General features: G+C 44.4%; 1 protein-coding gene across 2 annotated transcripts in view; it reads left to right on the top strand.

The window, feature by feature from the left end:
• CECR2 (CECR2 histone acetyl-lysine reader) overlaps positions 1 to 15,012 on the top strand; it is a 97,550-nt gene that overhangs the window by 38,250 nt on the left and 44,288 nt on the right. For both annotated transcript variants that reach the window (XM_030263626.4, XM_030263625.4), the window contains exon 2: positions 9,414 to 9,508. In XM_030263626.4, the coding sequence (XP_030119486.4) occupies positions 9,414 to 9,508 (95 nt within the window). The remainder of the gene's footprint in view (positions 1 to 9,413; positions 9,509 to 15,012) is intronic.

The raw sequence follows: 15,012 nt of genomic DNA, 5'->3' as shown, positions 1-15,012 counted from the left end.
AGTGTTTTGTGCAGATTTTTGGGTAATCCAATGTCATCAGTTCTGCACTGAATTGCAGAAACAAAACTGGCTATTGCAGTTTATGAGATGCAACAGACTTTTGGGTCACTTTTTGTTTGTTTTTAAGTATAATGAAACAAGTCTGGGTTTTTTTTTTTTCTTTGTTTCATATTCTGGATGTCAGGAAAATTTAGAAGAAAAAGGTACTCCAACTAATATCTGTAGAATAAGTATTATAGCAATAGAGCTGGTTTCCTCTGTGTCTGGGCAATAGTTTGCTGCCCTTCTCTCAAATTACAACTCTTTTTATAATATGTGTTTTAAGAGTGTAGTTAGCATTAACATTTATGAACATCATAATAATAATTATTTGCCGTTTCTGGCAAATATAGCTATTATTGTGTAAATAGCCAAGTGTTTGTAACAATCTGCAAATTTATTGGCTATAAAGACAGCTTTAAATTAAGCTGGAGAAGAATTCCTCCATGGCATGTGTGTTGAAGAAGATTTTTATCCCATGCTCTGGAAGGAGAGCCACAAGCACTCCATCACCTTTTTTATGGAGCAGCCCTGCCAGATGTGGAGTAAAACGCAGAGCATGACTCCTAAGCACGCAAAGGGCTCTGTGTTGTTTCCCTTGCCAAACACACATGTGAGCCAAGCTCCTTCCTTCCAGATGGGAGTGGAAGTGGATGGTGGTTCATGGTCACCTCGGGCCATGGGGAGAATATTGGGTTGCTTGCAGTGTGTTGCAAGAAGCAGCTCCTGAGTTTTTGCACTTTACTCTGACTCAAACCCCAGGACTGCCAGATTTTTGCTTTGTTTTCTTGGGTATCTCCTTCTCCCCTCTGCCTTTCCCCAGCTCTGGGGAAGGGAATGGGAATTCCCATGGGGCTCCTGGCTGCTCCTAGCCCCAAGAGCAGTTGCCTCAGTCACCAGGCAACCCTATTGGGTTGTGTTTGGGCTTTCATTAGGGCAGCTCCGTGTGCTCCACAGGACATTCAAACAAGTGCTGGATGGGGAAGGTGTAACAGGCAGCAGTTTCTGGGGTAGAGGCTCTGAGCCCAACCAGGCTTTAAAAGCTATGGCAGGGTGGTTTTCCCCACCTATCCAATGAAATACAGATCTTTTCGGACAGGGCTGAAGGTAGGGTGTGAATCAGGAGAGATAACTTCTTGTATTTATTTTGATATTGGATCCTGCAGTGCCGTGCCTTAGGAAGCCAGCTCTTTGTGACTCGCATTACAATATTCAACTGGCTTGAAACACCATTTGCTATTTCAAGCCTAGTGCATATACATCTCATTAAGCTGGTAGCATCTGTGTTTGTTGTAATAATTTTTTAAAAAATGTATTAAAGCCACTAATTTTTGTATTGAAGTATGTCTAGACTGCATAAGCATGGAATAAGTTCAGAAAGTCTGATAGATAAATACTGTTTCACCCTGCTTTTTCAGAGTGGTGAACAAGGATCTGTCTTCCCCTGTTGTTTTTAAGGGGCAGAAGGGATGTGGGGAAATCACCTGACTCCTTAAGGGATGATCTGGACTTTCTGTTTATCTCCAGGCTCGTGGAGATAAGTTGTTTCATGGCCTGCATATCACCTGGCAGCTAATGACATCCTGGAGGGGGTAGTGATGTAAATGCTGGAGGAGCAGCACTGGTTGCTGCACAGAAGTTTTGTGGGGAGGGTGCAAACCAGCTGCATAGCTTGATTGCCCTGGTGCCTCACAATGGCAGGGAGTAAATCCCCTGAGAGTTTTGGCCAGTGCAGGAACTACAAAAATGAATGTTGCTTAGACAGACCAGTCCAGCTGTATCAAAAGCAGTGAAAATTCCCTTTAAAAATTATTTTCACAGTAAGTTTTGAAGTCTTAGCAGAAACTTTAGCCAAGCAATCCATTCCAGATTTTGGCACTCATCCTTCCCTTTCCCGGTGCTCATGCTGAGCAGATGAGTGCAATGGCCAGACCTAAAACGAAGAGCATCTACAGTCTGATCTCATCCTCCCTTGCTGCCTTTGGCTGGAGAGGAGGAGGAGCTTTGAAATCGGATTATTACTTCGAGCCTCTTGGCTTTGGAGCTACAGACTGTTCCCCACGTTGCCAATGGGCTTAAAAGCTTAGCAGAACTCCCACTAGGTACCCAGGAAGCCTCTTACCACAGGAGATGGTGACACGGCAGGATCAGCTGTTCTTTATTTATCGTGCAGCTGAATTGTCTGGGGAGGGACCATCGCTAACCCTCTGCTGTTGTGTTTTCAGAAACAACATCAAAACAGGTAGAGCTGGTGCTGTTTCCCACCAACAGGACTGTGCTCACCAAAAGTGCTGTGTAAAAAAAAACTTGCTAAAATTTTTAGTCTTTAACTGCTGGTGGTACTTAGCCCATTAATGGGAATGTTAAATCCATATGTGGAGAGAAAGAGTTTGGGGTTGTTTTGGTTGGGTTTTACCAGCAAGGTGCTGCTGGCATGGGACTGCAAGAGCTTAGTGATATATAATCTATTCAGTGTTTTGAGTTAGTTCCAGAATGGTGCCTATCTCTACGTGCCTGCTCACTCACTACTTTTCTCACCCTGTCTTCCCAGGGGAAAAAAAAAAAACAAACCAAAACCAGAATCCTAAACCAGTCCAGTCTGTGAGTAGTTTAATGATCTGAATAATTCTGATACTCCATACAAGCACAGCTATTGGGAGAGGGCTTTTCTAGGCAATAATAAATGATACCTTTCTGTCTGAGGGTGAGGCAAACAGGATGCAATTCAAGCAGACTGTGTTTCCCCTCACACTGTTGTGTTTGGAGGTTATTTTCAGCTGGAGAAGTTGAACTTGTGGCTTGGGCAATAGTAGTCAGTCGCTTTGGGATGGGGTGGGGAGGAGGGCAGTGTTTTGGTTTGCTGGGTTTTTAAGACCACAGTACCAATACTTTTTCCATAAAGGCATAGATCCCTGGTTAGAATTTAGGCAGACTGGTGATAGGCTTGCTTTTCTTATTTGCCCTTCACAGGCCTCTTGGAAGTCTTCCACGGGGTCTGCAAGAGGTCTGCAAACCAAAGGCTGGAGGTTCTGCTGAGTCTGAAATTTCCTGTGAAGCCAGCTCAGTGCCCAGTGTGATGCTTGCCCCTCAGCCAGTGTAACTGGTTTATGGTAAATAGTGTAGATTATCTGCACTGAATGGTCTTGAGATGCTTTGATACTCTGGGATGGCAACTGCTTTAGAGGCATAAAGTACTAATATCTAACTACTAAAAAGTAGCTAATCACTTGTTACTTCAGAGCTTCAGATGCACTCTGTCCATCTGAAATGGTTCTTTGCCAGGGGCAAGAAATTGAATGAGTAGCAGTTTTACATCTTTAAAGTGACAACAATGCATACATTCATAACAAATGTAGTTCTCAAATCACTTGCACTGCAGGCAAGGTGAGCTAGGAGGAGAAGAAAGCATTATTAGCACTGGTACATGGCTATGGGGCATGAGGGAGACTGGATTGATCAGTCTGAAATCTCTTTTCAGTACAGTTTAGCCACCCAATGTGAGTGAGTAAGCTGCTGGTTTGTGTTTGTATTACACAGCTGTGAAAAATTCCACTGGGAGAATAAGGAGCTGTGTGCTGTGCAGATAGGGGAGGGTTCCTGTCCCAAGGGAGAGATCAGGCAGCAGGTTAATGTGGATGGAAAACTCCCAACTGTTCTGATAGGTGGGATAGGTGGTACACAGAGAGCATGGTGATCCCAGAGTTTTAATCCTGATAGAGGGGATAAAGGAATGTAAGTTTGCCTATAAACCAAGTCTGGAAAATTCTAGCCTGACCAAAATGTCCACTGGCATGGCAAACAGTTTGCATTTGCAAACGTACTTAGGCTGAGCTGAGCAGAATTCATTGTCTGTTGCATCCCCTTTCATAGCTGGAGGAGAGGATGGCTGACAACATGTTTGAAACAGCCTTCGAAGTGTGCTTTCAGAAAGTCAAGGAAGGTATACATTTCAGAAGGCATTGATAGACATCGATGGAGAACCTGAAGGAACAGGAGAAGGGAATGCCTTTTCTGCTCTTTCTTTGTCCCCCTCCCCAAATGATAGTTCCCTTCTGACAGGATAGCTTTTTTCCTCCCTCAGGTATTTGCTTTTCATCCCTTGACCTCCCACACACCAGAACCAGAGGCTCAGAGAGGAGCTGGGACAACTGTGGTGATGAGTGTCATTAACCCCTTCACCTCACAACCCAAACCTACTGTAGATGGGCAGCTTTCCCTCTGAGCTTGTGGTCCTGAGGGTGAGGTGGAGATGATGATGTTTCCTTGAGGCAGCTGCTGACTTCATCCCCACTGCCAGGAGCACAGGGAGGGCATTTAGCACCCATTTTCCTTGCTGTGGAAAGGCAGAGTAAGAGACTGGGGATCCTTTTGGCTTAAAAACCTTAAAGCCCTGGAGGATCATAGAGGGAGAGGGCAGCATGCAGGCTCCTGCAGGACTCTGGGGAAGGTGGAAGAGGTGCATCCAGCTGCAGACTTGGATAACACATAGTGTGTCCAACAGCCACTTAAGATGGCATGCCCGGGAGACCCCATCAGGACCAGGAGCCATAACTTCTGAGTTTATGGCAGCCAGCTAAACCCACTGCTGCTTGCCCTTGTGGGGTCCCCTGGCCCTAGGAACACCCCTAATGTCCTGCAGTGCCCTCCTGCCTTGTTGTGTAGAACACTCGCAGTTGGCTTCATATTTTGGAAACTATTTCCATATGATGGCAGGGATCCCAGGCAGGGAGAACACGGCACTGGGCTGCAGGCAGCGTGCTGAGTGGGGGCTTGGTTCTCTCTGAGGCACTCTGAGAAGGTGCTAGGGGCTGAGCACACTGACTTCACACTGGCAGGGATAAATGGTGCTTCTTGGAAGCGTTTCAGGCCTGCACTTGACTTTCCATCTTCCTGCCCAATCCCACTATCCTTTGGCGTGAGTTTGCCAAACTTTTGCCCAGATGCCTGTTGTCATTAATTGTCTGTGAGGGGAAAAGATCATCCTGACTTGATTCAGTGACAGCGTTGAAATTTCAGAGCATGGGTTGGGGCTGGCTCAGCACGTCCTGCTGTGGTAGCTTTTGGTGATCTCCTAAAGCCTGTTGAGTCACTTTGGAGCATTGCAATGGAAAGCTGATAACAGCAGCTGTATGGAAATAGAGCTGAAGGGATTGGGGTTTTTAAACTGATGGCTAACTTGGACATGGCTTAGCTGTGCTTAAACTCGTTATGTCCATCACATTCAGTTATAGATGATTCAGCTCCAGCACAGAAGAAACCTCTAAACTGTAGTCCTGTACCTCAGCACCCAGCCTGCTCACACTGGCTCTTGCAAGTTTGGAGGGGTCTGTCTTCTGAAACGAAGGCCCCAAGCTTTGTGAGCCTGCCCTTTCTTTGCACAGTCAGCTTGCTGGAGCAGGAGCTGGAGGCTGCCTGGCTGCTTTCCACAGCTCAAAAAACCCCAAAACACGTGCAGCAGCCCCGTGGCCACCCCAAGCTGACTTGGTGACAGTGGCATCGCTGTTGTGGACTCATTTGTTTACTTTCATCAGGAAGGTTGACTGTCCTGCCTCTCAAAAATCCAGGCAGATATCAAAAAGGCTTCCAAATGGTGGGGTTACCCATCCCTGCCCCGGTGCTGGGAGTGGGGTACCCGGCCCCTCTGCCCCAGGGGATGGGGATGGATGGGTTGGTGACTCTCTGGTGGCCCCGCTTTGGGCCAGCGCTCTTCCTGGGAGAGGTGGTCACCCTTGCTCCCACCCTTGCTCTGGAGATTGCCTCTTCCCAACAGTCCTTGACTGACTCAGGGGGGATTTAGTACCGGGCTGGGGGGAGGGAAAGACGTTAAACAGGCTTTTCCCTAATGAGGTGTGACGCCAGCTGGAGAGGGGGAGAATCCTGCTTTTCTCCTGTCTGTTGCTCTCTCCAGCTAGAGGAGGAGGAGATGTGTGTCCCCCCCTTTTCCTCTGCTGATTTGCTGCCTCTTCTGTTTCCTTTCTGTGCTGTCCCCAAAGCGTTTTGGCAAGGTTCAGATTTCTGTGCTCACAGCTCAGTGCTCAAAGAGAAAAGAGGAAAAACAAAAGGATTGGAGGCGTGGGGAGGATGGTGGCTGGGAGGAAGCTGAGCTGCTTGTCCTGGCCAGGCTGGAGGAGTGTGGGGATGGGTGACTGAGGCAGGGTTTGCCCTTAGGGCCAGGGGGGTTTTAGGGGCTTCTTTCTCTTGAGAGTCCCTGGCATCAATTCATCTACATCTGTTTAGATGTGCTGCTTGAGCAGTGTGCTGCTTTGCCTGCTGTCCCTTGCTGGAGAAGAGGGCTGGGAAAATCCTCCTGCAAAATGTGGGCTGAAGCACTAGGTGAAAATCTGAAGGGATACTAACTCTTTGTTCATGTTCCTGAGATGTTCAGATTTGCATCACATCTTCCTAGTTGTCTGTCATTCCCACTGCACTCTGAGTGCGTGGGAAGAGTCTAGAATTTAGGTGTTTAGGGACCGGAAGCTGGAGAATCCAATGGGATAAAAAATCATGACATTCAGATAAAAAGGGCCAATGGACCCAGCCCTGGGTTCATTGTTCAATCCCTGTGTTCATTCATCAGGTTCCTCTCACTGCTCTTACTCTTCTGTCACAAGCAGCAAAAGTTGAAATGTAGACAGAAACATTACAGGACAATGTCAGTAACTTTTTTCCAAGACAAATTATCACAGTAATTATTTTCCAAGACAAATAATCACAGTAATGGACTGTGCCTTTACTGTAATATTCTGGCACTGAGTGCTACTGTTGGCAGGGAGCAGAAGATCAGGATGGGCTCCAAGGAAGCACCCATGGCATTTGGGAGCATGGTGCAAGTGTCTTTCTACAGAAGCACCGACAGCCTCACACCTGTCAGGAATGGACCTTCACTGGCTCCATGCTGTGTGTGTGCTGATGAATCTTGGCTTGTTCCAGAGCCCCTTAACCCAGCGTGGCACTGGAGCTCTGCACCCAGCCTCACACTAGTCTGCCCAGAGCCCCCTTTATCCAGTGGCTGTGAGATCCGTCTGGGTCTGGATCGGGTCCCCAAAATTGGTGCTACACCTGCCATTGAGACAAGGACAAGGAGCTCCCTTCTGGGAGGGAGAAAGCAGGAGGAGAGGCAGGGGGGAACAGCCCATCCAGGTGTGTCTCCCTGCCCAGGAGATGGCTTCTTGCCCAGTGCCCCAGGAATGCCCCGCTGCTCCTGGGGTGACCTGCCGTCTCCAAAAATGTAAAGGTCACTCCCGGGCCTGGAAAACAATGGCTGCAGATAGGGGCTATCTGAGGCAGTTGTGGCCACTGCTTAAGGAGTGTTAGTCAAACAGCAGGCTGAAAAGGCTCACGGGAAGCAGTTTAAATATTCCTTCCTACAAAAGGCTGTCACATCCTAGCAGGGGCAGACTGCTGACTGACAGCTTTAATGAACAAGTGTATGTGGATGAGGGAGAGGCTGAATGCAGGAAGGCATCCTGGAGACTTCCTTTCCCCTGCCCATCATTCTGGGTTCTAACATGCCATTTTTCACAAGCTGCAGGTTTATTGTGGTAATGTGGTAACACACCTGGGATGGTTTAGTGTATCATGTGCTTTAGGTCCTCCCTGCTCCCCTCTTCCCCAGGGATATTTATAGAAGGCATATGTCCACTAAAATATTTTACAAATAAAGTAAGTCAACACTTCTAAAATTCTAGCCACTTATCAGGTGGTAAGTAGGGCCAGGGCCAGGAGCTGGACTCAGTGCTTGTGGGTCCCTTCCAGCTCGGGTCATTCCATGATTCTAAGTGAATTCACTCAGTAATTACTGTTTATATAGCATGAGTACTATTTATACAACAATAATATCACTCTGTCCAAGGGATGGCAAGCAGCAAACTGCAGATTTGGTATTAACTTGTCATTAAGCAGGGTGCTCATCTAGAGGCAGAGAACAGAGATAGATTCCTGGTCCTTTCCCTATCTCTGTGGCAGGGACACTGCATCAGGCTTTGGCTGCACGCTGCTCTTTCCTTACCTCCAGCTTCCACGTGTAATAGATGTGTTTAGTACATTCTTCACAGGGCAGGTGTCAGGCTTCCGCTCCTGAAGCACTTTGTATGTTGCACAAGAGGTAAATAAGAGCAGTGTGGGTAATGAAAATATGCCATTAATACATTTCTAATAAAAAACTACAAGCGGCATTTAAGCTGCAATCTGTTATCAATAATTTTATTACTGCAGTTACTGCAGTCTAATAAAAAAAGCACTTTCTCTTCTTTATTGGGTAAGTGCCAAAACGTTTATCCTTTATTCTCTGGCCATTAACCTTTATTCTGTAGCCATTAGCTTAGCTATTTGTGTAACAGTCTGTTGAGTAACATTCAAGTAGGAATTTGTATTCAATCCATTATTTACTCTGAAATCCAAAAAGAATAGCTTCTTATGCCTATATTGTTTATCCATATTAAATCTTCTTAAATGCTGTATGCTAGTGATGATAAGTCTTATAGAAAGTGGATTTTTCTAACTGTGAATAATTTTCTGGCATACAAATAAAATTGTAATTAACCAAATTATATTTGGAAAACAAAGCTTGAAACTGCTAGCTGAAAAAAAGATATTTCTTACAATATGTGCAAAATTCATAATAACTAAATAAGTTTCAGGAGTTTATTATCCTTTTTGTGGATCATTTTCTGCATCACATCTTTGTGAACTCCATTGTTCTAGAATAAGCCATGATATTCTCCATTGAGGATGGAGATTTTGGGTCCCAAAGTCTGACATCCCTCTATGCTTTCTCTCTGACAGGGAGTTGGGGAAAAAACAGAACTGTATAAGAAATAATTTAAATAATCAAAACGCCTGCTTTTCTTTGAGGCATTTGCTTGCTAGTTTTCAGCCATTTCTGGCAATCCATCTGAAACTGCTACTTCTGGGTTGTAAGTGGCTTTTAGTGCCCTGCTTTCTGAGCACATCTTTTAAATTGAGCTCACCAGCCTTAGTGAGTGGAGGTAAAGCAGAAGAATGAAACAGTTGATTCCTGTCCATCAGGTGAACATGGGAGAAATCATGCCCTTCTTATTAGGCTGGAGTGTATCTCAACCTCACTGAACCCTATTTTTCTGCACCCAGACAAAAGCATTAGTCTTCTGGCTGGAGAGTGACATTCAGTAAAAAGCTTTTAAGGTCTTCCCATAAACTCTTGCAATGAAGAGGTAGTAGAAGCAGTATTTTTAATGATGAGGAAGGTCAGTTTACCCCATGTGTGCTCTGCTGCTGTACACATATGTGAGGCTGTTTGGGTCTTTTTGGTCCAGATGAGCTAGCAGAAAATTTTTAAGGAATTAGTTTAATGGTTGGATTTTTTTTTTTTTCTTCCTCTCCTTTCTGCTCATTAGGAACTGGAAGCTGCTCTTCACGGGGATGACGTGGAGTTTATCAGCGACCTGATCGCTTGCCTTCTTCAAGGTTGCTATCAGCGCAGAGACATCACGTAAGTAACCTCTCTCTATGGCTTAAGCACTTTGCAAGGGGAGCTAATTAACACGGTGGCGGGATGTTTCACGGCTTTGGAGTGATGACATGGCAGTGATCAGCAGCCACCAGCAATCAGGCCAGATGCTTCACGGAGTGAAAGGGAATTCGAGTTCTCTTGGGTTGAGTTGTAGCCTTTTAATTGTACAGACCCGTAAAGCAAACTGCTTTGTTCAGATGCCGTGCAAAAGCCTGTTTGATGCTCTGCTGTGGCACTAGTAACACATCTGCTGTTATGCTCTGCACTCTGGTCAAATTAGTGATATTAAGTCATCACATGTGTTTTCAACATTTGTATGTATTGCATTGCATAAAACTTGCTGCTCTGCACACACCTCACGGCATGAAAGATCCCATTTGCTTTACATAGGGACAACAATTATTTTCTTAGAAATAAAAGTATTGGCATCACTTCAGCTGCAGGATGTTGGAAAGTGATTTGACGTGTTCTCTTGAGGTTTTGACATCCAGAGACACTTTGTCAGTGTCCACTAAAGCAGTCTCCCAAATGGAGACATCTGCAGAGCATCATTCTTTAGAGGACTGCCGTTCGCACAGCAAAATGTGTTTCCAGTGATAGCAAAGGCTTGTTGCAGTGTGTTTTATTTGTTCTTTTGTGAATCATGTTAATAGCAAAGCACAACTGTGGGGACAAAGACAGCTTGGCAACACATGCAGTTGCTTGGAAGCAGTCCTGCTCCCTAAGATCCCCCTGTTGTGGAGAGGCTTAGGCCGGGGCATAGGCAGAACTATAGGTGCTTGCATTGAAAGCTCTATTTCTAATTAACTGATTATGTTCAAAAAAATTAAAATTGATATAGTTGATTTGTGTATGCATATGCCAGTTAATTAAGTTCTCTTTCATTGCTGCATAGACATTCAGCATCAGTGGGTATCAGGAGGTAAACCAGGCAGCTGCACTGCTTTTACTTTCTCCAAATGATTGACTGTAAAGGGTCTGCAGCCATGTGTATCTTCTTCATCAAAATAGCCTCAGAGCAATATATACCTGCTTGTAAACATGCAGCAAGTTTATTTCTTCATACCAAAGCCATCAGAAAGTAGAGGCTTAAGTGTTTTGCCCACCTGAACCAGCTTACCCTTGTTGCAGCAGTGAAAGATTTGTCTTTGATAAAATTAATGAATTTTGTGAGATTGTGAGGTTCTCCAAAACTCTTCAAGAGTGTCCACTGAGTGATTGCACTGTGTAATTGCCTCCCCATTTGCAACTCTTTTAACTAAGAAAATTCAGGGATGAATCATGGGTGAGTCATTGGACACTGCTAAGTTGTCTGTCTGTCTGTCTGTCACCCAAATACACAAGCAAACAAAACACACAACCGAACACCTCAGCCAAACAGTCCTGCTGGGGAAAGTGTGAGGTGCCTGAAGGAGAAACCAGCTGCACCATTTCTGCAACCTCCTGTAGAAGGGGGTTACCTCGTGGGCATGGGGATAATGGGGAAACAAATGTCTGCAGAGGAGATGGGAAAGAGGGCACAACAGGAGCAGTACAGTGGGAATGGCTTAAGGGATATATCAGGAAAACTGCCTGAAGCTGCTGGGATGTTAGAAAGGTGAGCTCTGAAGCACTGCAGAAGAAGCAATGGGGGAAGAGTGAAATATGCTGTATGCAGAGGGATGTAATGAAGGAAGAAGCATTAAGATGTAGTCTAAATATGAAAATATAAAAGTGATGGCTTGGATACACTGTTTCACACTTAAAACCAACTGTGAAATCCAAAAGCTAAAATTCTCCATGTTCCTTACATGTTTCCTTGCAACACCTTTTTTCCCCTCTAACCCCAGTTCAAGAGGCATAAGCCTTGGCTGATGCATAGCTTCCCTTCTGTACTTGGTTTTTCACAGTTAGTGGTAGGAAGCTGAGCCTCTCATTGATATTTTAAGTGCTCAGCAGACAAAGCCATGCAAATGTGATGCAGGATTTGTGTGGGGTTTAGACTCGGCTTTTCACAGTGGCCCAGGACTCCATACTTCTCTGCTGCAGACAGATAAGAGGTATCTGTCTTGGGTGGAAAAAAACAGCAGTGTCACAGATCATTCTGGTGGTGTTACTGCAGCATCTCTCCAGTCATTTGTGCCCTCATGCTGAGGCTGTGAGCTGTTACTCTCAATTTTTGTTCCTTGTTGCACCTCAGAGAGAAAAGCAGGAGCTTGCTCTCATGCCTGTTCTCGGGCTGGGGCACTGCAGCTCAAGCACAGGATGCTTCATAAAACCTCATTTTTTCCAACCTCTCTGAGGGGTTTGGAGGTTTAATTACTTTTGTGTCGGGTCTTACATCTTTGATAGCCAAAATGTTATCTGCCTATGCTTTCTCACAGTCTGTCTGGGAGCAGCTTGCAGTTCTTGTCACATCTGTTTTGACGGTGCGCAGGACCGGGCTGCCTGGCTTTAATCATGCATCATAGAGAGGTATAAAACTGTCACATACCTTTGCTAATTATAATGTGCTCTCAAGTAATTTTGGAAGTGGCTGAGAGCCCTTCTAATGCTCAATTTAACATGCTCTAGTTTGATTTGCTTTCCATTCTTTGAAAAAAAAACAAAAAGAGATTATTACTTTTGTAGGCTTCTATGATCCTTGGTTTTGAAGTAGAACAACTTTGCCTTGATTTTGATATTATTTATGACAGACTTTAAAAAATAAAAAGATTCACATACAAGAGAGACTGCTTTTTACCCTGCTTGATGTCTAAGGAGTGTTGTCTGGTAACACAAGACTTTCTTTGAGTTATGGATATCTGTGTTTAACTACAGAGACTACTTAATGGGATGCTACGTGATCTTCTCCAAAGTCTTATTTATTATAACCTATCATAGCTGTTAGGAACACTCCATTGACCTGGTTCTTGCTGTGTTAAGTACTGTAGAAGTACAGAACAAAAACCAGTTGCCTGCATTTCTGCATCTTTAGCAACGACCCTGTAGCTGTCCTTGCCTGGCACCAGGTAGTTTGAGCACTTGGTAGTTTGACAGTTTCCCCGTTGCTCTCTTATGTTTACTCTGAGCCAGAATAGTTGTGTGTCATGATCTGCAGCTTTTGTTGTTTTATAAATATTCCTCATAATATCCATATACCACCTGTACCATCTGTATGTAAGTACTATGGGTGCAATAGGTACCTAAGGCATGCTTTGGTTTGATGCCAGTGAGATTGCCCACAGATTGCTCCCAGCCTTTTTGCACAGGTCTTAAAATGTCTGTGTTTTCTTTTCAGTGCTTCAAAAGGCAAATGCCCAGAAAAACTCTTATTAGAATTTGGGGTGCTGCAAAAAACTAAATAAAAATTAAGCAGTTGGAAAAAATCCTGGTGCTTGCTTCAGATTCTCTCTGATATAAATTGGGTAGCTGCATAGTCCCTAGGGGCTGCCACTTTAATTCCAGCAGGAAATGTGGCTTGATGACTTGTATGAAGACAGGAAGATCAGAGCTTCAGCTAACGGCAGCGGCCGCAGCAGGAGCCTTCTGCAGCTGTTTTTAAGTAAGAAGTGATGGTGTGACATGGATGTGTACACTCAACTAAAATATTCCAGAAAAGCTCCTGCTGTTCAGCTTTTCTTTGGGTGAAACTCATTCTTCAATGTTCTGTTATTGCACTTTTGCTGTTTTTCTAAGGTGATGGCATAAAAAGTTTTAGTAACTTTATTGTGTTTCTTACTGGGAAGAATTTTGTATGCTGCTACTTTGTCTCAAAAAACATCTTTGCTGCTTTTTTTTATGTTTTATTTTTTCAACACACAAAAAGCCAGAATGTGAGGAGGAAGAAAAACAATATCTCTTGCCTTTTTTTCCCCTATGCCCCATGAGATTCTTTTCTTTTTTTTACACCTCAGGGGATTGGTTCATCAGTATAGCTGAAAACTCTTTTTGACTTCTGTGCCACCAGAGGGGATTTGCTTCCTTAGGAATCTCAGTTATTTTTTTCTTGTTATTTCTTCCTTAATGCATTGTAATTTTTTTCTTCCCAAGGGGATCATTGGTTTTGCACCTACCTTAAGCTCTTATGGGATCCCTAAACGATCCTTGGAGTCTTTGGCTTGTAGTTTGCACCTGGTTTGTTCTTACAAGGATAATAGAGGGTATTCCTTAACTCCCCTTCCTCACAATTGTTTAAATTATTTCTATCCTACCCTTAGTGGTGGCATTGAGAAACACTCCCAGTATGGCATCTGAGAGCTGTATTTCCTACTTGCTGAGTTGCCAGTCAAGGACACTGTCTGCTTTGTATTTTCTAACATTTGTTCTGTAATCACTTATTTGAGCTTTCATCAGAAAGAGAGCGATAATCTGAAATTTTCTAACCTACTAAGGAACAATCCCTACTTCTGAGGACTGTGTTTAATAGCTCTGTGTGTTTTGCTTCTTCCTTTTGCTTTGTCACTCTTGTCCAGCCTTGTCCTTTATTCTGAGTGGACTGTGTCCTTATAGGTGCTTTGGGGGTTTCCCCAGGTCTCATATTTTGGTAAAAGAGACCTCAGTAAAATGCTTAACATCTTGAAATCACCCTTGTGCATGTGCCTACATGAGCTGTGTCCTTCCAGAACTGCTGTTTGTCAGTTTGGTCTGGGGGACAAAGTGGCAGGTCAACAGGAATAGCTGGCAAACCAGTGCTGAGATTTCAGTCTCACGGATACCGTGTGAACTAGGCTGTGGAAAGAGCTAAGCCAAGGTACTAAGGCTGAGCTGGATGAATTTCACCACTTCAGCCCATGCCATAACCTCTGGGACAGCCAGCCTAAGCTCAGTCACAGCAGACCTGGTGCCCACCACCTTTGCAAAGAGTTTAAGCAGCCGGCTCTTGCCTTGTGCCGGTGACCTTGGTTGTAACAACTGCTTCCATTGCCTGGCCACAAAGTGCTCACTAACTCAGAGTCATATTCATGAATGCCAAGTGAATATCAACAAGATCAGCATTATTTACAGTCTGACTTTTAACAAGTGCTGCCTTGCATACATCATGGATATTGGTGGATGGCCTCTGGAATCAACCCGGTATCGTCAGCACAGGAGATACCGTGAGGGGGCAAGGGAGATGAAGTGGCTGCATTGCTCATCTTGAATCTAATTTTAATATTTATTATAGTAATAGCCAAGCCATGCAAGGTGAGCCTTTTAAAGGGTAAAAAGTGAAAATGAAGCAGCTGGCAGGTGTTGGCAAAGGAAGGATGAGATTACAGCAGTAAAATAACACGGTCATTCAGAGATTAATGAGAAGCACAGTGGAATAAAATTATAGAGTTGAAATATAACTAAAGCTAAGTAAATGTCTTTGATTCTCAGATGGATAAAATGAATCTTTAAAGAAGAATTTGAAGAAAAGTTGGTAGCATGTTCTGTAAGTGCTATTCCATGGATGTGATGGAGAATAAGGACTGAAAATGGTGAAAGAGAAGAGGAAAAGCTGTGCTGTTTTTGTCAGGGCAGATGGATGAGAGACAAAC

This window comes from Taeniopygia guttata, chromosome 1A, assembly GCF_048771995.1.
Source record: "Taeniopygia guttata chromosome 1A, bTaeGut7.mat, whole genome shotgun sequence".
Taxonomy (NCBI): domain Eukaryota; kingdom Metazoa; phylum Chordata; class Aves; order Passeriformes; family Estrildidae; genus Taeniopygia; species Taeniopygia guttata.
This window is presented reverse-complemented; position numbering and strand designations above follow the sequence as displayed.